The sequence below is a fragment of the Talaromyces marneffei genome, chromosome 8 (genome assembly GCF_009556855.1).
Source record: "Talaromyces marneffei chromosome 8, complete sequence".
Taxonomy (NCBI): Eukaryota; Fungi; Ascomycota; class Eurotiomycetes; order Eurotiales; family Trichocomaceae; genus Talaromyces; species Talaromyces marneffei.
This window is the reverse complement of record NC_072355.1, coordinates 1,804,774-1,830,143: the sequence shown is the minus strand read 5'-3', so window position 1 is coordinate 1,830,143 and position 25,370 is coordinate 1,804,774. Positions and strand designations below refer to the sequence as shown.

The window sequence follows — 25,370 nt, the reverse complement described above, 5'->3', positions numbered from 1 at the left end:
TCGTATCAGCAACGACCAGAGTGGAACATTCCTTCCAACGACAGGCGTTATACCTGGATTTTATCACCGGTGATAGAAGTGGGACTGATGCCTGACGGTTTTACCTGACCGAGTGCAGGTCGTAGCAAAAAGCACGTTCATGGTGAGATACAGTCGGACCTTACGCCACGCCCCCACCACACGATTCATGTAGCACCACGATGGACAACAAAGAGGATGCCCATTGGAGAAAAGAGTGAAATGTCCACGATTGGGCTTGTTGCCTTCAATTTCTGTCTCACACGCTTACCATGAAGGTAAGACACGCCGCCTCTCGCCGTGCTACAGTAAAGGATTATCCAACATAGGGCTCATTAGTTATGAAGAAGGTACATTTCCGGCTCCGACCAGCCGGCCAGAAGATCCCGCGACCGACGTCCGGAGAGATTCCCATCACATATTGGGACCCTCTATCACTGACGGCTCCGGCACCCGTTGTTCCCTCCAAGCTCCCCATTCGGCCCGGTCATGAAGAGTCGACCGAGATCCTGCGACTGACCTATGAACTCTCCGCGGTACAGGCCGACCTGGCCCTCTACCAACAATGGCATGGTGCCGCCATGGAGTTTTTCAAGGAAGTCCGGCATCTGGAAGCGTCCTTTGCAGCGGTCATCGGGGTCTTTAAGCAAGTGGGCTCCCGACTACGCGGTTGCTGCGACGGAAACCAACCGCAGTTGACGATCAACGAAGACCGTGACCGACTCGGACGCCTCGATCGCTTCCACAAGCGCTATCACCGGGCTCGTCAAAGCTACGATGATGGTCTGGCCCAGCTCCAAGATCACTGGAAATCAATCGAACGAGCTCGGACCCGTTTTGAAGCTCAACCAGATCGGATTGATCAGGAGTATCGACAGTCCGAGGCCCGTAGAGCACTTCACGGAATACCATCTCGCCCATAATGCGGATTCCTTCTATCCGTGGTATAACCAACAACGAGTTTCCCGGTCTGCGTCTTCCGGTGAGAATCCATGTGGACAGGGCACGGTTCTGTATAGATAATCTTTTGTCAATCTATTTATGATCCATACTATATCAACCATCCATTACGTGCACTGTACCGCCCGTGGTTGCACTGAACCGCTGAATCGATGAAGGCTAGCATCAGACTGTCTCGTCGCCATGTGTCGGACTGCGTGAGACAGGGAATGAAAATGTCCCTCATCAAGACCTCATCCCCGCCAGCGTTCTCGTAGTATGTACCCATGAGGTTGATCTTGAAAAGGCACGGCAAGTTGCAAGTTGCAACCCCGAGCCGCTTATTATCGTCCGACGGTATGAATAGCCAACGCAAGGACACGAGCATAACTTGAATGAGCCACGCATCGGGACAGTACACTAGCGTAGCAGGCTAGCGACCCACAGATCTAGCGACTATTACACCTGAATCGGGGATTTGACGTTTTCTCGACGCATCGGTCGTAGCGCGACAGGCGTTGGTTCCATGGATCCTCTCCGTCGATATCAATGCAGGTTGCGGAATATAAGACGAATGACCGGTGGTTCCAGAAATCGCTGCGTGGAACAGACAGCGCTCGTTTCTTCGAAGGCTTCAGCTCTCGCATGGTGGCGAAACCTGTGATAGGGTAGAAGAAGTGGCTGCAAAGCCGTCAAATGCAAGCCCACCTTGCCCATCCAACGTCAAGTCCCGTTCCACGCATCGAACATTTTCATTGACTGCCCAGGAAACATCACGTGAAGCTCCATCACCAGCGGCATTCGAACCAGGCTCCTCAGGTGCAGATGCTCAACACCCGAGTTCCGTCCGACCATGAGGGTCCGGCTCCGACTTGGAGAAGTGGAAGCCTTCCATCAGATGGACCTAGTAGCGAAACGGGATCTCCCGACGGACCAAGCGAGCTTCAAGGCGGGAACGGAGCGCTCGGATGCTGCGTGCTGCTTTACTTCCCAGGGAGTTCGATCATCCACCACCACCGGACGTTCGAGCGGCCGACGTTCGCACTCCGGACGCCACTGTCTGAACCGCTACAAGATCAAGAGGTCGCTCCAGAAGGCTGTGGGCGATGTTAACCGACATTGCCACCGACGTCGAAGCTGTGGGTGAACTCAGCTGAACGATCATACGGAAAGATGACACCCACATCTTTGAGCTTCTTGGTGTGCCGGAGACGACCCATCTGGACTACATCAAGAACTACGTGCAATCCAGGTTGCGGTATCTCGAGACCCAGGAAACGACGGTCCGATGGATTTGGCGTGGGCGTATGATGTGGGGGCCGTAATCCCTATCAGGTAAACCTTCCAAATCCAGACTTCCCGTATATGATTTGAAGATGTGAGAAAATCGGAGGCGATCAACTACATATTGCGGTTGTCTTTGCACAAAGACCGTAAGCCTGTTTGATCGAAGATTCTAACTATGTTGGCTCTGACTGAGTGCCACCGGTTCGTCTTCTGGATCAGTGACGATTCGATGGAAGAAATTGGATTCGAAACGTGGCCAGGGGCACGTAGTTGGTACGGTCCCGGGTCTAGACTGGAGTTCGTGGAGTGAGTCTTGGTATTGCAACAGTCCCCAAGAGTATTCCCAGTTGAGGGATCAGGGAGTAATGGCCGGTATATGCGTTCTTCAGCGTAGAGGCGAAAATAAGATTTGGTGACAGCCCCCAATGGTAGTGACGGGAAATACAACTCCTGAATCGGTTTGTAGTGCCAACGATGTAAGTACTGGAAATGCGTATGGAGATCCACCTCCTCTCCCGTCCATTTGTGTCTTTTTGGTCGGATGCTTCCTCTCATACTCCATGAACTTGGGGCGAGACGGGTGCGGATAGTGGCAAGTTCTACATGAGGGGTATATCATGAAGGACGGAGACCTCCGTGGTTCGTTGATCCAATCGACGCATCCTGCCATTTTCAACAATGATTCCTATTATGACCGTAGCTCGTCCGGCAATTGCACCTCCATCCGTCTCCATAGAAGGGGGCACAAGCATGATGTCAGATATTGCCGAAAACGGCATATCTCAGCCAACCAGGAACACGATCTCTTTCCCTATCACCGCACTTTCCAAACACATGAGCGATGATACGGGACGACTGCAAACTGCTGCATCTCCATCGGTGATTTCGTGTAACATAGTCTGGTCGATAACGTAATCGGACACCCACTCGGCCAGGACACGGACCCGGCCACTTTTCCCGGAAAACGCGCTTTATGTTATTTTACACAAATTCATCGCGTCAAAATGCCACCAATACGCAATAAAAAAGCGCCAAAATCTACAGAAATTGAGGGCCGTATTCTATTAGTTATATCTGATTTAAAAAATGGCAGGATTCGCAGTATTCGCCATGCCGCAGCTCTTTATACAATCCGACGTACAACAGATCGGATCAACGGTATTGAATATAAGGGCGAAAAACGTGCCAACGGACATAAATTAACTCAATTTGAAGAAGATTCTCTTCTAAAATGGGTTCTTGATTTGGATAAACGTGGATTACCCCCACGGCCATCTCTCGTACAAGATATGGCTGATCTTCTTTTTTCTCAACATAGAGATGAGCACGTTAGTGAGAAATGGGTTTATCGATTCGTTGACCGGCATCCGGAAGTGAAATTACGGTTTTCAAGAAGATATAACTACGAGCGAGCTAAATGCGAGGATATTAAGATAATCTGAGAGCATTTTGAGCGCGTACGAGAGGCTATACAAGAATATGGGTCCTATCCGAAGATATATATAACTTCGATGAGACTGGCTTTGCTATGGGCCTCTGCGCAACTGCTAAAGTTATTACAGGCAGTGATCGATATAGCAGGCCTTATCTATTACAGCCTGGCAACCGTGAATGGGTTACCGCAATTGAAGCAGTCAATTCAACAGGATGGGCTTTACCCTCGTACGTGATTTTTAAAGCAACAACTTATTATCAACAAGGCTGGTTTGAGACTCTTCCACAGGATAGGAGACTTGATATTAGCAAGAATGGCTGGACTACAGATGAAATTGGGATTCGATGGCTTCAAAAGCATTTTATTCCTCATACAACAAGCCGTACGAAATCAAGATATCGAATGCTTATTCTTGATGGCCATGGAAGCCATTTAACAGCCCAATTTGATCGGATATGCGCTGAGAATAACATTATCACAGTGTGTATGCCACCTCATTCATCACATCTCTTACAGCCTCTTGATGTGAGCTGTTTCTCTGTTTTAAAGCGACAATATGGACGGCTTGTTGAGCAGCGCGTACGACTTGGATTCAACCATATTGATAAATACGACTTTCTTACAGCATTTCCGGAGGCTCGTACAATGGCCTATAAAACTGAGAATATTCAGAATGGCTTTAAAGCAACTGGATTAGTGCCACTTGATCCAGAGCATGTTTATCAAAAGCTTACTATTCAACTTCGAACTCCAACACCCCCTCCAAGTCGATCGAGCAATTCACAATCTTCATGCTTACTGACGCCTCAAAATCCACGTCAATTTAAGCGCCAGATTACTACAATCAAGAAGCGGATTAGTGAGCATCCAACAAGTCCCTTAGAAAAGGTTGATCAAGCTATCAACCGTATGTCTAAGGCGTAGGAAATGACTATTAATGAGCTCCTGATTATCCGGAAAGAAGTGCATGATTTACGCGCTGCAAATGAGAAAGAGAAGAAAAAGCGTAAAAGATCTAGGGCTCAAATAGCTCATGAAGGATCTCTTACAGCGCAGGAAGCCCAGGAATTGATAGCTAGTCGAAATGAGGCCTCTGAGCCTATTCCGGCTGCATCAGTCGAATCCGAGCCTCAAGCCTCTCAACCACGCGTACGAGCGCCACCGAAGTGTAGCGGATGTGGGACTATTGGGCATAAAATTAACAGATGTCCAAATCGTACTAGTAATTAAATTTTTGTATGTATTTCATATGTGTGTTAGAAATTTAGGCTTGAAATTTGTATAATCGCGTTTTCCGGGAAAAGTGGCCGGGTCCGTGTCCTGGCCGAGTGGGTGTCCGATTACGTTATAGATCTTATAGAAATAAGAATATAAAACCATATAAGCTAGCTATATACTGTTGAATACTCCTTTGCGCATAATCCATAGTTCATAGGCTTCGCGGGCCATGAGGGCGTGTATAGGATATTATAGTATTTCCATCTTATGAATTCCTAGCAATTCGTACATAAAGGGTTGTGGGCGGCGTAGGCTAGGATTGAGGTTTTAAGAAACTCCAGAATGGGATCAATAAGCGAGTATGAATCTGTATCCATAGTGAGCGGGCACAGTCGCTTTGAAATAATGAGATTGAGTGACTAGCAAACATTGAACCATTCCTTTCTTCCTCTTCCCCTCTGGATTCCTGTATATTTGCGAATAGCATTGTGTGCTTGATATTAGGCAGATCTTAGCTTCCTCAAACAGTCACAACACCGTGACTGCAAGTACTGATCCCCAACACCACGTAAGGTGTCTGCGCGTTCGTTGGGGTGATGCGAGATAAGAGTAGGCAAAATCTATTGCATGTCTAGACAAGTACCGCATAGGGCTGATCCTCTTGATATTATAGTCAAGTAAACTGACGTGATTTGATAATGAGAATATTGATGCTCAGGAGGAAGCACCGACAACACGCTTTACGGTCTCCTCTACACTCTCCAGCTTCAACCCCAATAAGCCATTCGCCAGCTGTTCGTCTCGAATGTAGTTTGCCCGAAGGTTTGGCGTATTACCGAGGCTGGTCGCCTTTACCAACACAAACGCACCAGTCATGTCCCCCTTACCAAGCCTTGCAATTCCCTCGCTGACTTGTTCATCCGTAGTGGTGTATGTGACCGTCCACTTGGAAGCGGTGGCTTTCTCCAAAGCTGCCAAAAGCTCGTTCTGCGATGTCTCGACAGAGGCGATGTAGAGGTTCTTGTTCGCTGTCTCTGCTGGACGCTCGAGAGTAGCAATTACAGCACGCTGGAGTTGCTCAACATTGGTCACAGTGAAGACGCTGTTGCCGCCGTCCCAAATGGACGCTGTTCGCGTTGGAAGGTCGAATCCCAAGAAACCGGTGGTCAAACACTGTTTCGTCGCATTAGTTCTCTGCCGTCAAGCCCATATCTACCTTGGAAGTATGGTTCCATACCTGATCAAAGAACAATGCAGTCCAGATTGCAGTCCATGTCAACCCTGAGGCCTCCTTTGTTTTTAAATAATCCAGAACTTCCTTCTTCTGGGCAAACACCGGCAGCAACTGCACGACGGCCGGACTCAACGTGTTGGCCGAGAACTCGGATGGAATGAATCTCTTCACACCAGCCGAAATAGCAGCATCGATGAATTTCTTCTGGTCGGTGAATGCACCCAAGCCCACGACAGAAATGACTACATTCTGACCCTTGAAGGCAGACACCAAGTCTTGTTCGGAAAAGTCCGATTTGCGGACAGTGACCCCTGCCGGGAAAGTAGCGCTGCTGGACGAGCGCGTCAGCACAGTGACGTTGAACTGTGATGCGCCGACGAATGCGTCGAGAATAATGCTGCCTACGTTGCCGCTGGCCTAGATTGTTACTTGTTAGATAACGAAATATTACCGGGATGCGGAGCCATACGCCAATTATTGCAACGTTCTTCAGTTCAGACGCCATTGTGTTCTTGAAGAAAGAGGATGCCGTTGTATTGCTATTCGAGGCTGAGGTCCTAGTGTAAGGATAAAATCACAATCGACCCATCAATCGTGAGATCCTCGTTGCATATTTATATGCAGATAATTTATCAGCTACGATCACCTCCAACAGCAGCTTACAAATGGATGTCATGCGAAACCGGATATAAACTGGCCTCAACGGCTCGATTCCGCATAAATACGTACGTCAGTGTTTTCAAGTGAATGTTACGTGACAACACCTCCGTCTTCCTACAGCATTACTTTCCTCTTTAGTATGACTGAGTCCCACAACTTGGACTACAAAGGTCAGTGCTCAATTACTTACCAGCAATGCGACATTAGAAGATACGACGCACCCTGTGTCTGTCGGATTACAGGCAGCGCGCACTGCGGAGCCCCCTCCGAGCACACCTTGACTTAGTTATCAGCAAGGCGGATAATTTGTCAGCCAGATCAAAGACGACGGAAGCACCACCGATTGGCTGGTGGGCGTGCTGGACTTCGTATTCGTGTTCATTCTATACTATAAATATTGTGTATCGTGCATGACATTGTTCTCGTATGATACGTATCAGTTTATCATTGATTATAGGGAGCTGCTGGTCTGTACGCTCTAGCTAGGCCCCCCCTGGAAGGTGCAGTGGTGTGAACCGACTGGAAGTGACGATACAGCCGACCTCTCACGAACTCCCTCGCTGAGTGGTCATCCCGATGTGCCAAGAAAACTATTAAAATAATAATAATTCTAATAGTAGAGATAGAAATATACTTTTTACTTCTCTAAGATTAAATTAATAATAGTCTAGAAAAGAGAAAGATAAGTGGGGCTACTCGGGGGTTGACTCATGTATAAAAGCCCCCTTTGTCTTACGCTTACAAACTGGATCAATTCCAGCAAATGCTGACTTGCTCTCCATGTTGACGAGACTATCTTTTTCATAGCCTACTAGAGGTGTTCCGCAAAGTTTTGTGGAAAACCGAACTTACTGCCGGTAAACCCCGAATAGGTTTAGCGCGTCAAAAAAGGTATAGCGTAGCATAAATAACACCTTTCCTAATATGGAATATACAGAACCTCGGGAGCGGCCTCATATCGCGTATAAACGTGTAGAAAAGGGGTTACGATATTTGTATGCCCCCAATATTGAGCCTTAACACCAAGAAATGCCTACAAATGGAGAAATATTTGTTATATGGAGATATCTGCAGAGACGGCGATTTTCAGATGCAATGATTTGGGCTCTTATTGCTAAGAAATATCAAGAACGACAGATCCGGGAGTCATATTATATGCCGTTCGAATTCGACATTGATCTAATCACGGATCAGCAATTCGTGGAGCAATTCCGGTATGCATTTCTAAAAAGATTATATAAAATATATTAACAATCTTTATACAGATTTACTAGAGCGGAATTTATGGAACTGCTAGTCCATTTTGAATTGAATACGATCATATACCGTGACCGGAGATCGCCCTCGGAGGAGCTCGCTTTTGCTATACTCCTTCAACGCCTTTCATTTCCTCATAGAATTCGAGATCTTGAGGTTTTTTTTGGTATGGCTTACGGCCCAATCAGCTCAATATTTAATGATGGTTTACAACACATTTACAAGCGATATAAAACCATGTTAGATTGGCACCCTTCATTAACTCATGAACGGTGCTCTCAATATGCTGCAATCTTCGAACAACAAGGAGGAATCCCCGGTTGCTGGGCCTGCGTTGATGGCACTTTTCGAGCGTTCTGTCGCCCAATTAGGAATCAAAGAATTTATTACTCTGGTTACAAGAAAAAGCACGGCTTCAAATATCAGGGAATCGCTACACCTGACGGTCTTATATTATCATTGAAGGGCCCGGTAGAGGGCAAATGCAGCGATATTACTCTTTTTAGAATAATGAATACGGCCGCAAAGCTTCAAGAGCTTCAAAGCGAAAATGAACCACTATATTTATATGGGGATATCGCTTACCAAAGCTGCTTCGGTGTTATAACTGCATTCCGCCAAAATCAACAGCGCACTATGAGTGTGAATTGCTTCAACGATTGGCATGCCTCACACCGGATTAAAATCGAGCAGATGTTTGGTGCAACAATTATGCAGTGGCAGGCTAATTCTCTTACTACGAATCTACGCTCTCTTTCTCAATCAGTAGCTGCTTGGTACGCAGTATCGGTTTTACTTATAAATTGTTTATCTTGTTTACGTGGCAATTGCTCTAGTGCAAGATATAAAATTAATACAATGAGCCTTAGAGAGTATCTGATTGCTGATATTGAAGTTATTCTAAATAATATACATACAAATTAGTTAGATCTCTTCTCTAGATGTTTCAAAATCAAATCGAACTTCCTATTAATATTTTCTTCCAGCGTATCAACTCGCTTACTAATATTCTTGACCTGTTGGGCTAGGGCATCATGATCCTTATTACTAGAAGGTGTAATAAGGCTTTTAATAAGCCGGCGATCCTGCTTTAGATTCTCTTGATGTAGAGTCATAAAATCCTCAAAAGAAAAGGCGGCTTGCCCACGCTTCTGTTTCTTGCCCCTAGAAGCCTTCGAGGATCCCCTAGTAAGCATATTATTATCCTCAGAATCGTCTTCAGAACCAGGGTTTGAAGTGCTGGATTCTAAACTGTCAGTTAATTGACTTGATTGAGCACGTCTCTTGGCTGCCTTTTCCATAGTTTCAAGAAGACCGTCACGGTAAAGAACTTGTTGCTGTTGAAATAATATATCTTGCGTTTTTTGAGCAGACTCCTCCTTCTCTTCCTCTGAATACTCTTGTAAGAACTCAATCCACTCATCAATAGCGACATCGAGAGGTGTTGAGGCCTCGGTTTCCCGGCCGGTCTCATATTTCTGCGTGTAGGCCTCCCTCGCGCGTACGCGAGCCTCAATTTTGCTCTTGCAGGATTTCCATGAGTAAGAGTGTCGCGCCTCAATGATAAATTGAGCCTCCACGAGCTCCCAAAAGCTCTTTTTACCGCCATTATATTGATCCTGAAGCGCTAGAGCGCAGTTGAAAAGAACAAGAACCTCATCTTCGTTGAGGGTCCTGCCACGTGCGTTTGAACTAATATTTCTCAATTGAGAAGCCTCACGCAATTGGCTGCGCTCAATGCTTGGAGCAATTGGTGTTTGTGAGGTCTCACAGTTAGGTGTAACCGGTGTAAATAGCGCTTCAATTGGTGTTGAGGATTGACGTGGTAAAGGGGTTGATATTGGTGGTGCGGTTATTCCACGCTGGGGAGTGGAACTCGCATTGGAATTAGGAATTTGAAAGAACTCAATATTATCCATATTGATACTTCTAATTGTAATTTTATATGGCGTTTATATGGTAATAAGAAAGTATGCAGATCATGCGTTATATATTGAATTATTTAGATTTGGTGCGGCGTAGTCACCTGACAGGGCAGCTAAACCCAATAAGGATGAGGAAGTTCGGCACCAGGGGGGTCGAACAGATCTGTTAGATTATGCAAGGTGCCATTACGACAGGCCAGGCATTCTGCCGCTTTTTGGCCAGATACAGGGCTGCATAGGATTACAGCCAAATACTAGTGCAAGGCTATACACCTCTCACAGGGTCTATAACTTTCACAGATTCCACAGTTTAATCAGCCAATAGAAAGACTCTGCTAGGCTAGGCGGTAAGGCCCAAGATGGCAGCCCAAAGGGTTACAAATTCCGGGATATAGATCATTTCAGATTACACAGATCAATCCAATAAGAATATCAATTATCTTGTTTAACCGCGCTAGATTGACCCATACAATCTGACAAGATCGACCCCCTGGTGCCGAACTCCCTCACCGCTTACTGTTTTGAGCATGTGGTCACTTCTATATTAGGCTTAGCGGTAAACAGTTCGGTTTTCCACGGAGTTCGACCCCCTTGCGGAACACCTCTACTGGTTATACTGCTAAGGTTGTGTTTAGCCGCCATCCCTCTTGCATCAATGAAGCTTGCATCGGTAGCTCTTCTAGGGTTTTCCCTTAACTCTTTAGCATGCTTGGCTTTGTGAAGGCTCAAACAATAATCATATTGGCAGCTAGAATCGAGAAAACTAAGCATAGAGAAGGAAAGAAAGAAACAGGAACATGAGGCTATTCCCCAGTAGCTATATCCGTGGCGTGCTCACGTGACAGTAATAACCCTCTTCCCGCAGCCCTACCCGCGTGCTCTGGATTCACGTGGTCGGGACTACGTTTCTCCGTCTCCGCAACCGCGCGAACGTCAAACCGCACTTGCTTCCGAATAACTTCACGTCCGGCCGTCACAGGCTTCTTCGAATACTGCCCCAGTCGTAGATCTGGGCTATGCTAAGTACAGGGTTCGCAGACCTTTCATGTCAATAGGGTCGTCATTACCTGAAGTATATTAACTTTGTTTCTTGAAGGGCTCGACAACCTCGGCAGGGGTCATCCAGTTCTTAGGAATGCGATATGCAGCTCCACCGCTTGGGAATCTTCGTTTTCGTGCTCCTCAAAATCCGTTAAAGGAGAAACAAACACAGGATGCGACAAGCGTAAGAGCAATGCCACGAAAATTAAAAACAGCATTTTGATATTTCATACAGCATGGATCGGTTTGTCTCTCCGTCCCGCAAAAGTACTCTGTACTGCAGTCGACCTCCGAGGACTGCCTTTTCATAGATGTACAAGCACCCGCTTCTGCAAATAGTTCATCGAAGCTGCCAGTGATGATTTGGTTTCAAGGCGGCGCTTATATATGTTAGTAAATACCTTTTGGCAGCCCGAGGGTAGCTTGTTAACTTTCTCCACAGTGAACCTCAACGCGGATTACAATGCCACGGGCCTGATCCAGGCAAGCTCCGACAATTTCATCGTGGTAACCTTCAATTATCGAGTTGGTCTCTTTGGATTCCTAGCCAGCCAAGACGTCAAAAACGATGGAGACCTCAATGCCGGACTTTCAGATCAGCGAAAAGCAATTATTTGGGTCCATAACCATATTTCAGCATTCGGCGGTGATCCCGAGAGAGTAACACTGTTCGGTACATCCGCTGGTGCGGGAGGCGTTCTATTGCACACTCTAGCGTATGGTGGAGAAAACACAAGCAAACCGCTCTTCTCGGCCGCTATATCTGCCGATCCCTTTGTCCCCGAGATCTTTCCATACCAGCGGCTCGAATTCCAGTACCAGGAAATCCTTAACGCAACCAATTGCTCGAGCCTAGAATGTCTGCGCCATCTTCCTACAGATAGCCTGCTAGCCGCCAATATCAATCGCCCCTTTCCAAGACAGACTACTTCGCCGCTTTTTTACTTCAGCCCTTGCGTGGATGGGATTTTCTTCCCGGATCTGCCGAGCAAGCTTCTTGCAGATGGTCGTTTCCAGAGGGTGCCCCTCCTCCAAGGCACCGTCACCGACGAAGGATCCATCTTCGCTGCAACCGCCAATAATACGGAAGTTGACCAATTCGATGAATTCCTCAGCGCCCAGTTCCCAGACTTAGACACGGATGGCATAGACGTACAATACTCGTACATTCCACTCAACACCACTTCGCAAGCCTATTACAACCGAGCATCATTCGCCTACGGCGACGTCTCATATACTTGCTATGGCCTCTCTTTCGCTGCCGCTTTTGCATCCGCCAACCTCCCGGTCTATTCATGGCTGTAAAATGTCACCGACCCCGGTAACACTGAGGCAGGGATAGGCGTTTTCCACACGTGGGAGGTAGGAGCTGTGTGGGGCCCGGGGAATGCAGTGAGTATCGCGGCTCCTATAGGAGCGGATAGCTATACTAACATCAACAAGGGAATTGTGCCCGTCGTTCAAGCGTACTGGACTAGTTTTGCCAGGGCACATGATCCGAACGTTTGGAGACTGGAGGGGAGTCCGGAATGGAAGACGTGGGGTTCGGGACAGAGGCTCAAGATCCAGACGAATAGTACGGCTATGGAAATGGTGGATAGACAACAGATTGAAAATTGTGAATTCTGGGCTGCTAGGAACTCGCAGGTGTATCACTAGAAATCCTCATAGATAAGTGTTTAGATGTAAAGGAACTCTCGGTAGTAAAGAGTCGGGTGCCAAAGATCGTGAGCAGTAGTAGATATATCAGTTGTACGTTCCCCTTTGGGGATTAATAGATTCTCTCGATGGAGCGTCCTCAACGTTCTTTTTGTCTCTCTGCTGTGTCTTGTCTAACTAGGAAACTAACTCAGGGGAAGGCCTCGTATCCTAAGCCGAATAAAAATCGGTCCGAATCACATGACCTTTACACCTGCAAAGCTCCAGATAACGCCATGAGATCTGAAAGCTTGGCATGGTGCGGCTGGAGATGTAGCCCCGATAGATGTATGGTAGTTAAGTGTTGGTTTATCCCGGTCCCGGATACGCTCAACAGGACTGAGGAAAGGCTAATCCGACAAGTCTATAATGTGAAGCAAAAAAGGAATATACTTTGTATTCCTAATATTCTGCCTGCTAACTAAGAAACGGGGTGCCGGGGTTGCCCTAAATTAAGGACCGTGTTTTGTTGGTTGCACATCCAACAGCTTCTCTGTCATATTGTTACTATCGATATTTGGAAATTATTAATCAAATATCGTCTCCGCTCCTGCCAATAAGCGGCTTCCCTCCCCGCGCGCTTCTATCCGCTTATCATCTCAAACGTGCACAAAAGTTTTCTAGATAGTATGGCTTCTAGTCCGCGAAGAATAATGCCTGGGGCACCATGCTTGGAATGTCGACGACGAAAGATTGGATGCAACCGCTCTCACCCTTGCTCATACTGTGTCAAAACCAAAATCCAATGCATCTACCCAGCACCACCTATAGCCCCAAGCACGGCCGGCACAGACAAGATCGAGTACGTGGAACGGAGAGTTGACGGTGTTGAAGAGCGCTTAAGCGTGCTTGAGCGACATATGAATGAGATGAAACAGCTCGTGATGGACAGGAATTCCCCTTCACAGGGCCTACAGGATGCAAACAGGCCAGTGTCTGAAGCTGTAGCTGTAGCCACGCATGAAACGGCATTGTCAAGTCAAGCGACACAATCAATAATTACTATTGAGCCAGCGCAAGAGAGCAATGAAATATTCTCTCCCATGACTCTCGTATCAATGTGGCAGACATATCTGGAGAGAGTAGACCCGTTGCTCAAGCTAATCCATGTGCCTTCTACGCAAAAGATACTCATGCAGGCATGCAAAGAAATAAAGATTGCAAACCCGAATACAGTTTGCTTGACATATGCAATTGCTTACGCCGCAATCTTGAGCATGTCACCAATGGAATGCATCTCGGACCTTCAACATAGCAAGTCCGTGCTGCTGACGAGGTTAGTTTGACCTGTTCACGTACATAACACACAGCCGTTGCTTATATACGCAAGGTGTCGAAACAAAATAGATGAATGTTTCTCCGAGATTAACGTTCTGGATACAAGAAATATGAACGTCCTACAGGCACTGGTATTATACTTGGTATGTGAACAATCAACCTCTAGTCAGAACATGTTTCTAACTGTGGCACGTCTAGAAATGTGGTCGCCTAGATCCTCAGGGGCCCAACGTCCACAGCCTTATTGGCATGGCAATCGGAATAGCAATTAAGATGCACATAAATCGCGACGGCGATCAGTCAGACATTCCGCCTTTTGAAGCAGAAATGCGTAGACGGCTCTGGTGGCATATCCTTACCTTGGACGTTCTGACTGCTCAAGATAAAAGCACGGATCCATGTGTTTTGGGAAGCTCGTTCAACACAAGGACGCCATCCAATGTTAGCGACAGCCAGCTCGACCCAGATATGAGCAGGCCACCAGCAGACAGGCCTGAAAACACTGAAATGACGTTCACTTTGTGCAATTTCACTGTAGCTTTCTACTCGCGACAATTGACGTTTTCAAATGACTTTTGTCACGAAAATCCATATCCAATATTGTCGGTTCAAGAGAAGTGCGACGCAATTCGCATGCTGGAAAAGCAGATTGAGACTCAGTATCTGCAATACTTTGATAATTCAGTACCATTGCAGAGAATTACGATGCTGGCTACGAGACTTAATTTGCTGAGGATGAAACTTTCCGTGAATGGTCAATCTTTCAAAGAATCAGGTTCCAGATACGACCAGCAATTCATCCAAGATTGTGCACTTTATACGGACTATGTCTCTTCTATGAAGAATTGTCAAAAAAGCTCATATTTCATGTGGTTTTTCGACAATCTGCTGAATTGGTCCGTTTGATTCTATCAAAAGAATCACCTCTCTATTCTTGTATATAGCCAACTTCTCTTGGCTGAGAAGGAAAAAAAGTATCATAAATCATCGAATCACCTCTGTAGCTGCTTATGCGCACCCTCAACTGTTGCAAGTTCTAATCTCTGATGTTTCCCTTTACCAAACAAAGCCAGCGGAGGATGAGATCCGCAAGAGCTGTTTACGTCTTTGTTTTGTCGACTGTCCGAATAATATTACGTGACCGATGTCTATCTCAAGGGTCATTGTAATCAGCCTAGAATATTTAAAATGGCTTGATATCAGTATCTTGCTAGTCGAGTTTGAGGACTGACGCGGATATTGAGCAGCAAATAACATTTATGTTCCCCTCACTACTGTTATACCATCCTGCTTACTACTAACAACGTGTACAAATATGCGAACTCTCAGTACTGCATAGCTTTATCACCCGGAAATAACTATCAAAGCCTCTATCTATAACACTAGAATACGCAGCGGAAGAACTTATCCAAGATTGGTTCTGTCAAAGGCTCAATCTCCTAACAGACGGGAAACTCCAAGACAGGAACAAGAACAGTCGCAAATGGAACAAGATAAAACGAAATGAAATCAAAACCTAGCTCTCAGAACCGGACCTGTCTTGTAAATTCGCACCACCAAGATGAAACTACTGCCCACTAAAAGTGTAGCACCGCTGAAAATTTGCATGCCTGTATATGAACCATCCTCGCGCTGGAGGATTGCACCAGCAATCGGACTTGCTGTTAGGCCACTGAAGGCCCCAATAAAGAACAGAAGACCAGTTCTGTACCCGATTCCTCTAATCGGAGATATACGCACCACCAACGCTGCTGACAGGGCAATATAAGCACCTGAGGTCATTCCGAAGAGAATGGTAAACGCCATAACGGCAGCGGTATTAGCTGCCCGGATCCAGAGAGCTAGGCAGAAGATACCGGCGAGGTAGCAGGCGATCATTAAGACATTATACGTACCGATTCTGTCAGAGAGGACACCAGCTAATAAACGGCCAAATAGACTATGGAGTATATCCATTAGTCAAACGCTGTTAAAGGTGAAAGGCTGGATAATTTGTGTCTGGCTCACCTTGCAGCGTTTAGTATAGGGGCTAGATATTGTGCTAAGTTGCTACTCATCCCGACCTTGGTGGCTTGGACGACAAGATAATTGATTGGTACGAAAACGCCAAATGTCAAAAAGAAAAACCCCAAGACAACATTGATCATAGGAATTTCTTTGAGTGGCTGTAAAAGTGTTGTCTTGCTCATCTTCTGTGTTTGTGGTGATGGTGGAAGGCGTGTCTTCACTGTCAGATTGACAATGACAAGGAGGAAGAGGATCAAAAAGGCAGAAATACGCATCGACCAACTATAACCGACTATTTTTATCAGTCGACTGACCATTATTGGGAAAATGACTCCGCCGAGGCTAGTTCCGCTTGAAACAATGCCGTATGCTATGCCTCTTCTTCGTTGAAACCAACTTGGGATGCAGCTCATACATGGCTGGAAGATGGCGCATATTCCCAGTGCACTGCAGACTCCTTGTGATAGGAGCAACTGATAGTAACTGGTGGAGAGGGAGGCCATCATCAGGCCGAAGACATGTAGGAATGAGCCACCAAGAATAACAAACCGTGGACCAAACCTGTCATAAAGTTGACCGATAACTGGACTCTATATAAATATTCAGTTGTTAGTCTATGAGAAGGACAAGCCGATTTTAAATTCCGAAAGCGGCACAGTATATTGTCTATACATACCGTCACAAATGTAAAAAAGATTTCAAAGGAGGGAATCCAAGAGATCGCACTTGCAGAGTACTGACGGAGAAGTGTTGTCTCATAGTAACTCTGGAATATGCCGATACCTGTACGATAAGTTTAATCGATAGGCAATTGAGAATGGTGGAATTGGTATTGACTTACTATTGAGCCATCCTAAACTACAAAACAGTCCACACCAAGCGCCTAGGACTACTAGCCATGCTGGAAGCCCGCCATCGGGGACGCTATCAATCTTTTCATTAGTACTCAGGACCTCTGGAAGGTCTGTTGTAGAGTGTGTAGTAGATGAAGATGCCTGAAGATCCTGAATGCTATTGATTTTTTTGTCTGAATCAGCAGCCTCTGGAAGGTGTAGCGTCGAAGCCGGGGTACCTGGGGGCAGGATACCTCCATTTTCCAGGGTATTATCCCCTTTGGGGTGGAGGTTTTCTGACATCCACGTCATTTCTTCTTCATTTTGATATCAGAACGCGCTTTCGTGATATCGGGACGGCGCACAATAATAAGTGTCCTTTTAACCGACGAGAGTAGACTAAACCTGACACTCTGGCAGTAAGTTACCCATATCGCAGAGCAGAAGAGCCCATATGCGGGTCATCTCCTTTCACATTTCCTAATTGGGATTCACCATCTACTGGGTCAATCAGCCTGAATCGATTTCCGATTCAGCCATGTGTGGGTCTTAGGCTAACATATGAGACGTTACTCCTACTTTAAGACCAGTATTTACTATGGTCAACCGGAGTAAACCACCAGCCGCGAAATACGAGGGCGTAGGAAGCTAACGCACCAAGGGTTCTAGTCTTGGGACAAGCGGGAGCCGGCGTTTCCAGACCCTATTTCTTGGCATCAGCGCGCTGAGGTATCTCGGATATCATCATTTACGCACGCACTCAAAAATCTTGTTTCGCTCGTCGACCCACCTAGGTCTATATAATGAAATCTAGTGCAATCGCATTCTCGGAAGACACTGGCCCGCCTGAGCAGTCAGATATACGAACAGTGGATCCTTTTAGGAAGGTAGTGATGATGATCAAGCGCCACAAAATGGTAACTTTGATAATGAATGCGTCCAGAATGACTGTGTCGACGCTAAAGGATTATTACCGATGTCGACATATACGGCCCGAATAACAGCATTCCGTCTCCGGTGGAGACTGACGTCGTCTTCCTCTCCTTATCCGAAGGAATATAGGCATATGCCAGAACATTGCTAAAATAGCCTAAAACTCACTAAGTCAAATCAGTGACCATACTTAAGTAAGCTTACAAATAAAGTAAAAAACGGCTGCGCTTCTACTGGCCACGGCGGTGATCTCGGAAGGCGGGCCGCACACCTCAATCAGGCGATCGACAATGGGTGAGCTAATCTATGCGGCGCATTGGGTATATTACTAACGTTTTTGGTATATATAACAAGTGGTCCTGAGCCTTTAGCCCCCAATTCTCAACATCCTCATAATGGCGAATAGTGCCGCCATCACTCAGCTGGTACGCGACAATTGGCGCCGTATCATCTCATTGCAACATCGGACCCTCCTCAGTATTTTGCGATTGACATAAAATACACGTATCTTACATACCTTACATACATGTATGTATGTAATTTATATCATCATGTTTCGTATTTTATGTATTTTATATCATGTTGCGTATTTTATGTATTTTAGGCCAAGTGGATGGCGCAGCGGTAGCGGCGCACTTAGTTTGGCCAGGGTCCGATCCTTCCTGGGCCTTATCTCGACAATTGTCGGACTGTATCGGGGTTTGAAGAATCTAGATGATACTCGATTTTTCAATTGAATGCTTGGTTGTCTCTGACCAAGTTGTCCCGTTCTAACGAGGAAAGTGTACTAGCTGGAGAAATCCTTCGGTTTAACATATGTTTCACTGAGAGCTAGCTAGGCCATACATATTAGCATATTAGTGGCATCACTAACGGTATCCAACTTCAATAGAGACTTCCTGGGGGCCTCGTATTCAAGGCTGATATTCTCGTTATCGAACAACATTATAGCTATGTGATATTACGAGAGTGCATAAGGTCCATGAATGTATTGAATATGAAACTTAGCAGAGAAGAAAAGAATAGTAGAAAACACAAGAAAGATAATTCTATAAGCATAAATCGGTAGACAGTTCACATCGTTTTTGTCTAGAGAGGCATCAGAGCATAAGGGTGAGTGTCGAGTAACCTATGTTTTATGCGGTCAGTGGGCTTTCGCTGCAGTCTCATGTTTTTTCCAAGTTTCGATAATCTGCCCGACAAGGTTATCATCCACAACTCGCAGCGATTCTCTCAAAGCCGGGCTGGCAGCTTCGGCAGGCGCTGTGTCGAAAATAAGAGCACCATCCCTATGCGTTTGTTTACGCCAGAATCCAAGTAGCTTTCTGCTGGGGTTAGTGTTGGCATCCTCTTTACTTGCTTCAAGCCGGTCAAGCCATTCCTGCCACGGGATGGTATCAAACTTTAGTCCAGCACGATGCAGAGATGGCAAAAGATCATCCTTCCATGAGAAAACGCGCGGATTGACAAGGTTGTACACAAGCTCTGTAGAGTCCACTTCGTGGTCAATTCCAGCGAGCTGCAGAATTGTGTCGGCCAGCGTATCAGCCTCTATCCAGTCACAGGTGTCGCGACCAGTATCAAGGATCGGTAATGCTCCGGTAGAATCTTTGCTTGCGGATCGGATCATAAGTGGAGTTGCTTCAGATGGATTCCAGAGTTTACTTCCGCGACGTCGTCCTGGGATGATCTGGCCAATACGCAGCACGGTTGCATTTGCTCCATTCTTAGTGGCTGATTCAACGATGTGCTCACCAACAAGTTTTGATTGTGAGTACCCCATTGAGGAGCAGCTGTCAAATGACGGGAGCATTGCTGAAGCGATGGTTGCGGTGCCCGGAGTCGCTTGAGCCGTTCCTATCGAGGAGCAGAATAATACGCGCGCATTTCGGTCAGACTCTAAACCGAAGGCCAACAAGTTGTGCAAACCAAGAAGTTGTGGTTCAAACGCAGTAAGCTGAATTGCAAAGTTCACTGCCCAAGCGCAGTGAATGACGTGGGTGACCAGTAATTTCATTGTTTTGTACATTTCTGCAGTTTTGAGACCGAAGTTTTCTTCTGTGATATCTGCATAAAGTGGTATGACTTTATTTAGAGAAATGCTAAACCCCTTCGCCTGTAATGATCTCTCTAGACGAACTAATGGGGTCTGCTTCGCCTCGCTGTTAGGCCGCATGAAAGCATACACTTTGCTAACGCTGCTTGATGCGACCAGCGCGGCAAGTATATGAGCTCCCAAGAACCCGGTGACACCGGTTAAGATCTAGGATATTGTCAGTAAGAGAAGGCAAGTAGGTTCTAAAAGTTCTCGTCGGCCAGTTGGCAAGTTTCGGATGCAGTGACTTACAACAACATGGTCGCCATTTAGAGACGTAGGTAGCGTTCTATTCACATTTCTCTTGTATTCGGCAAAAGTACCATACTTCTCAATAAATAGTTTCATGGTATGAATCGCCATGTCCTTCTCATCTTCACAATTGTCGCCTGTGCGAATTGCATGTAGTCTCCTGGCAAGCCGCTGGGTGTTTCCGCAGTCAAACACTATCATAGATGTACATTCCGACTCACGGCCCCCAAGGTCAAGATTCTTTATTATTACACCCCGAAGATGAATTGCCTGAAGACTGTCCATACCAGCTGTGAAGAAGTCTGTAGTAACATCCTCAATCTCATAACCCCGAGCCCGAACATGCTCAAGAATCCAGTTTTCGAGCTCTAGTATTGTGAGTTGAAGAGACTGTACTTTGTTGGAACTCTCAGCAGCTGCGTAGATAGAATCTATGAGATCAGCGAACTGCTCGTAAATGAGTCCACGCTTAATAGAGTTTTTGTCGGTTAAAGGGCATTCGACATCCATCGGAAGAATTGTCACCATTTCTCTGTTGATTTGAGAGAACGATTCCGAATGGCTGTTCGCATATTCAATAGTCGGCCAAACCTGGTTGAGAAACTCCTTGTCGTCCAAGTGGCTCGTGCCTAGCTCCCGGAAAAGTAACAACCCAGGGACCTCACGGCCGATACCGAAAACGACAGCTTCTCTAACGAGTGGACTTTGTTTAATCCGGGCTTCAATGCTGAGTGGTAATACCTTCTCACCGTTGATGAGCGTGATACGGTCATCCAACCTACCAACAAATTTCCATGCATTGGGAAGAGATGGATGGGGTACAAAAAGGTCGCTTGTTCGCCATGAATTAGGTGGATCATCCGAATTCGACATCGTCTTGCCTTTGTGGCCATCAAGGACGACGCATTCGTATTTGTCATGGTCGACCGGCTTGAACATTATGTATGGCACAACGTGTGCTGGTGGTCGAAGATAATTCCATGCTTTGTCTTCACGGTCTCTATATGCTGAGCTGAGGATGAGACCAGTTTCGGTTCTGCTCGATTTGTGAGCAAGGCCATACCGGAATTGTGTAACGTCCAAGGGTTGTACATACGATCCAAATTGCATTCCAATGTGTACACCGGCTTCTGTTAGCATGTCACCAAGCTCATCAGGCAGCTTACTTCCTCCACTGCTCACAAATCGACAATTCTTGATAGCATCAATTCCATCGGGCTTCTCAGCTAGTAGTTTTAAAATATATGGAACTGTCCACATGATCTCAGGGTTGGCTGCTTTGACGGCAGCTGTGACAGTATCATGAGTCTGCGGCACGTAACCGCTCATTGCGTAGATAGTTCCGCGTTTGTGAATTGCTTGCATATACGACATCATTCCAAGAGCATGCGAAAATGGCATACTTATAAACGCCGTAGCGTCTTGAGCGTATACACCTGCCGCAAGCAACTTTTGGTGATTGTAATCAATGGGTTTCGGGAGACCCGTGGAACCGGAACTGTGAAGGATGAGACATCGTCGAGAGTGCTCCTTTTCGTAGTCGACTCCCTCGAGGAGGAATTCTGGAGTTTCGGAGTGTCTGGAATTATCGTACTCATCACGCTGCACTAGCGGGAACAGCTCTAAATCACTAAGAGCATCAAGCTTGAATGACGTATGTGCTGGAGTGTATAGTAATGCACGACGGCCATTTTGTATCTTGGCTAAGAGTTCTTTGACAGCACTAGGTGGGAGGCGAGGAGAGAGCTGAAATACAGTATAGCCCAATCTGATCAGTCCAAATATATTCACAATATAGTCAAGATCGGTAGGCGAGCATATGCCAATGACGACTTCCTCTCTCTATGATATTCGATATCTGTCAGTTTGCGTGCGCAAGTGAAGCATAATGGGAAAAAGTCCCATATCATACCACTGGCTGGAACCCTTTTTCTATAAGACATTTCGCCGTACCATCTACAAAGCGATTCAAAGTCGCGCCAGTTACCGGCTCGTAATCGGTGTAGCCTTGTCTCGTCCTTGGAAATGCAATGAGGGGTGTCTGGTCTTCATCGATAGCACGCTGTCGTAGCAATTGATCCAACGTCCAAAGTTTGCTTGTCTCAGACATTTTGCTCTAGAGAATTTCTACACAAGTCGAACTCCTTACGGCAAGTTTGGCTGATTGAAATTAAAGTCGAACATTGGACCGGCCTGATTTCATCCCGGAGCAAAACGTAGAGCAGGATGCTGGCATCTGCGATTAGTAATTACGTCGACACCCTATCCACTTCTCTATGTCAGAAACTCTAAGCAGGGGTTGACATACATTCTATCTTGCGCAGGATCTTAATGAATTTCACCGGGAGTGTTCAAGCTGGCCGGGTATCAAAGAGATCTGAATCCGGAGATTAGTCCGCAATAGGCATAGCTGTTCATAATCTTCGATACGAAGAATGGCCCCATACATCAGAGTGAGTTCAAATTTCACTTTGTTATCAGCCTGTGATTGAGGCTACATAAGGGCAAGGATCTTGACGATGTGGTAAACCTCGGTTGCTGCGCTTCCCTGTTTAGGAATTGAAAAGCGAGAGGGTCCGTTAAATTAAGCCTTGCATAATGCACGATCATAATGCACGATGAGGCGCTAATTGTAATACGCACTGTAAAATACACTGTATTTTAAACTCAAAATCTTAATACACCACGTCTTAGAGACATGACAGCGTATTACCGGACGAATTTCGTGAAAGTTTAGACCGATAACAATCAATGGGTGGATTTATATCCCAAGTATTGGAAAGGTTAATGATCGTTCGAAGAACGTTCTCTACCTTTCCACATTTTATCCCTGCTGACGGCTGCTTTAGGCGATCTCTTCAGGCTTGTCATGTTGCAGCATTCCTCTATGTTGTCAACTGTTTCCATCCTTTACAAACTGCAGCCCATACGCGAAGTAACCAATCAGACCTGTTTCCCTTATACAGAGAGAATTTTGAGTCTGAAAATACATGGATGGTTGCCATTGGTGGCGTTCATTTTGAAGAGAGCACCAGATTACTTGTCGTCAGATTATCTCGCAATATTACAGTTGAGCACAACTGAATCCATAGTTTACAGCTACCAACGTACTTGTAATTATTCTTGCGTGATGACTGCATAAGCATAATCTTCTTATTGCAGGATATTGCTAACACGGCTTTTGACAAACGCAATCTAGAACTCGCAGTAACTGGTGAGACCAGTTCCTCTACGTAGTAAGGTTGCGCCACTAATATCCCTGTCATCATCTCATTTGCATCCTAGGATATCTAGTCAGTATTAACTATCCGTAATGTGCCACACCCAGCGGAATTTTTTGTCCCTAGGTGTCTCACCACCGTAACGATCTGAAAGTCTACGGATGCATCTCGTATCCAGCCGTGAACGGTATCGCAGGTTACATTTGTGTGAAGCTCTAAAACTTTGAAATTCATATCCGTATTTTATGCAAGACGAGTGTAATCGAGTATGTTGGAAGGTCAAGGATCCCATAGACAATTTGCCATCCTGAGATACCTATCATCCTTCAGAACACGGATAACGGACACCCATCCCGAGCCGATATTTGGTATCGTAATCACGCAATAAGAGGCTTTGAAAGTCTATCAGGGTATGTTGTGAGTATCCTCAGTCTAGCCCCTTGTGAAATGATAAGATGATGTCCTACCTGCTTATCAAGACACCGATTTAGGGAGGTGCATTGTTCCAGATTATGCAGTCCGGATATCAAAGGGTGTTTCAAGGATAATTGGAACGGCCTTTTCCTATAAATATTGTAGAGCAAACAAGCCGTTAATACTCTTGTTGATGGGTGAGACTAAACACAGAAACCAAGATACAACTTCTTCCTACCGGATACTGCGAGTAACATCAATATACTTCAAACCTTTCAGTATATCTCAAAATGTCTCCTTCTGCAACATTTCCCAGTGAATCCACTGCGGCCCCAACTGCATCTTTTCCGGAAGTACATATCCCCAGTGAAAAGAAGGCAGGCCTGCGTACCGTATCTTTATACCAGCTTCAGTCTGGTTCAACCTCAGAACGGAATCTTTTGCTTGAGACTTGTATGAATGATGGATTTTTCTACCTTGACCTCACACACCCAAATTTCGCTTCATTGTTGGCTTTCGTTGATGCTACCTTCAACTGCTCTAAGGAGTTGTTCGACTACCCGCCTGAAATCAAGTCGTTGTTTGACGTGGACAAGATTTCCGACTTGAAGGTGAATGGCTATAAGCCCAAGGGCCGAAATGTCGTCGGTAATGGAAAGGACGGCAAGAACGATGGGTTCGAAAGCTGGGTGGTAAGATGAAAGTTGTTCTTCACTTTATATATGAAACATACTGAGCTTTATCTAGCTTCCACGAAATGGGGTCCTTCAACTCTCAAATGAGCCTTTCCCATATCCCCCAGTGGTTGCCAATTATCACCCGGATATTAGTGGCCTGTTTGATGGTCTCACTTCTGCTGCACATGTTATACTTAGCTCCCTCTCTGATAGCCTTTCCCTGCCCGCTGGTCAACGCCTTGAAGACTTCCAAGGGTTGGACCGCCCATCACCCGATATCCTACGTGTGCTCAAGTACCACGCAAACTCAAACACCGATATCATTCCACAGACGCCCCACACCGATCTTGGGAGTCTGACATTTGTATTTTCAACGACTCCTGGACTCCAAGTCCTTCCTCCAGGCGTCCAGCAAAATCTCGGCGCATACAGTGAGTCTGAATGGCTCTACGTTGAGCCACGACCTGGGCACGCCATTGTGAATATCGGTGACTGCATCACCCTCATGACAAATGGGGTCCTCAGAAGTGCTCTTCACCGAGTTGGCCCCGTTACTGGATGCGCAATGCCAGAACGATACAGCATGGCTTATCTCATGAGGCCTGAGGATCAAACAGTCCTGCGCGCTCTGGATAGTCCCCTCATTCCAAAATCTACCGATGGAGAAGACGTTCTTACGAGCGGCACCTGGATTAGAAAGAAATTCAAGGCCCTTCGCGGCCGGAAAGATGCCGGAAATGTTGATCAAATTCTTACTGGAGGCAGGGGAATTTTGGTTCAGGGCAAATAGTAATACACAGTTGATCTGGTCGTGTAGTTGATTTCCCAAGGTTTCTTTTGCTGCTTTTGTTGCATGTAGTTTCCATAGATTGACGTAACAGGTTTTAGAGAATATATTTTCTTATTTTTCTAAGAGAATGCGTGACAACAATTTTAGAACTAGAATAA

At 46.1% G+C, this 25,370-nt stretch overlaps 8 protein-coding genes across 8 annotated transcripts; 4 read left to right on the top strand and 4 right to left on the bottom strand.

Annotated features, from left to right (window-relative positions):
- Window positions 1-290: 290 nt before the first annotated feature.
- On the top strand, window positions 291-941 carry EYB26_010029 (uncharacterized protein; the record flags this gene model as incomplete). The annotated part of the gene is made up of 2 exons (XM_054269274.1): window positions 291-296; window positions 366-941. The coding sequence occupies 2 exons, from the start codon at window positions 291-293 to the stop codon at window positions 939-941; spliced, it is 582 nt and encodes a 193-aa protein (XP_054125249.1).
- Window positions 942-5,611: 4,670 nt separating this feature from the next.
- EYB26_010028 (uncharacterized protein) lies at window positions 5,612-6,636 on the bottom strand (the record flags this gene model as incomplete). Its single annotated transcript, XM_054269273.1, has 3 exons — window positions 5,612-6,070; window positions 6,135-6,548; window positions 6,601-6,636. 3 exons carry the CDS (start codon window positions 6,634-6,636, stop codon window positions 5,612-5,614), a joined length of 909 nt encoding a protein of 302 aa, XP_054125248.1.
- Window positions 6,637-8,968: 2,332 nt separating this feature from the next.
- On the bottom strand, window positions 8,969-9,967 carry EYB26_010027 (uncharacterized protein; the record flags this gene model as incomplete). The annotated part of the gene is made up of 1 exon (XM_054269272.1): window positions 8,969-9,967. The coding sequence occupies one exon, from the start codon at window positions 9,965-9,967 to the stop codon at window positions 8,969-8,971; it is 999 nt and encodes a 332-aa protein (XP_054125247.1).
- A 661-nt stretch (window positions 9,968-10,628) lies between these two features.
- EYB26_010026 (uncharacterized protein) lies at window positions 10,629-12,492 on the top strand (the record flags this gene model as incomplete). Its single annotated transcript, XM_054269271.1, has 7 exons — window positions 10,629-10,643; window positions 10,953-11,003; window positions 11,070-11,198; window positions 11,250-11,403; window positions 11,457-12,315; window positions 12,381-12,406; window positions 12,458-12,492. 7 exons carry the CDS (start codon window positions 10,629-10,631, stop codon window positions 12,490-12,492), a joined length of 1,269 nt encoding a protein of 422 aa, XP_054125246.1.
- An 873-nt stretch (window positions 12,493-13,365) lies between these two features.
- EYB26_010025 (uncharacterized protein) lies at window positions 13,366-14,896 on the top strand (the record flags this gene model as incomplete). Its single annotated transcript, XM_054269270.1, has 3 exons — window positions 13,366-13,988; window positions 14,043-14,133; window positions 14,189-14,896. 3 exons carry the CDS (start codon window positions 13,366-13,368, stop codon window positions 14,894-14,896), a joined length of 1,422 nt encoding a protein of 473 aa, XP_054125245.1.
- A 603-nt stretch (window positions 14,897-15,499) lies between these two features.
- On the bottom strand, window positions 15,500-17,142 carry EYB26_010024 (uncharacterized protein; the record flags this gene model as incomplete). Its single annotated transcript, XM_054269269.1, has 5 exons — window positions 15,500-15,929; window positions 15,998-16,289; window positions 16,413-16,587; window positions 16,674-16,780; window positions 16,839-17,142. The coding sequence occupies 5 exons, from the start codon at window positions 17,140-17,142 to the stop codon at window positions 15,500-15,502; spliced, it is 1,308 nt and encodes a 435-aa protein (XP_054125244.1).
- Window positions 17,143-18,907: 1,765 nt separating this feature from the next.
- On the bottom strand, window positions 18,908-22,220 carry EYB26_010023 (uncharacterized protein; the record flags this gene model as incomplete). Its single annotated transcript, XM_054269268.1, has 4 exons — window positions 18,908-20,026; window positions 20,111-21,146; window positions 21,207-21,952; window positions 22,023-22,220. The coding sequence occupies 4 exons, from the start codon at window positions 22,218-22,220 to the stop codon at window positions 18,908-18,910; spliced, it is 3,099 nt and encodes a 1,032-aa protein (XP_054125243.1).
- Window positions 22,221-24,035: 1,815 nt separating this feature from the next.
- Window positions 24,036-25,212, top strand: EYB26_010022 (uncharacterized protein; the record flags this gene model as incomplete). Its single annotated transcript, XM_054269267.1, has 2 exons — window positions 24,036-24,437; window positions 24,493-25,212. The coding sequence occupies 2 exons, from the start codon at window positions 24,036-24,038 to the stop codon at window positions 25,210-25,212; spliced, it is 1,122 nt and encodes a 373-aa protein (XP_054125242.1).
- Between the last annotated feature and the right edge of the window lie 158 nt (window positions 25,213-25,370).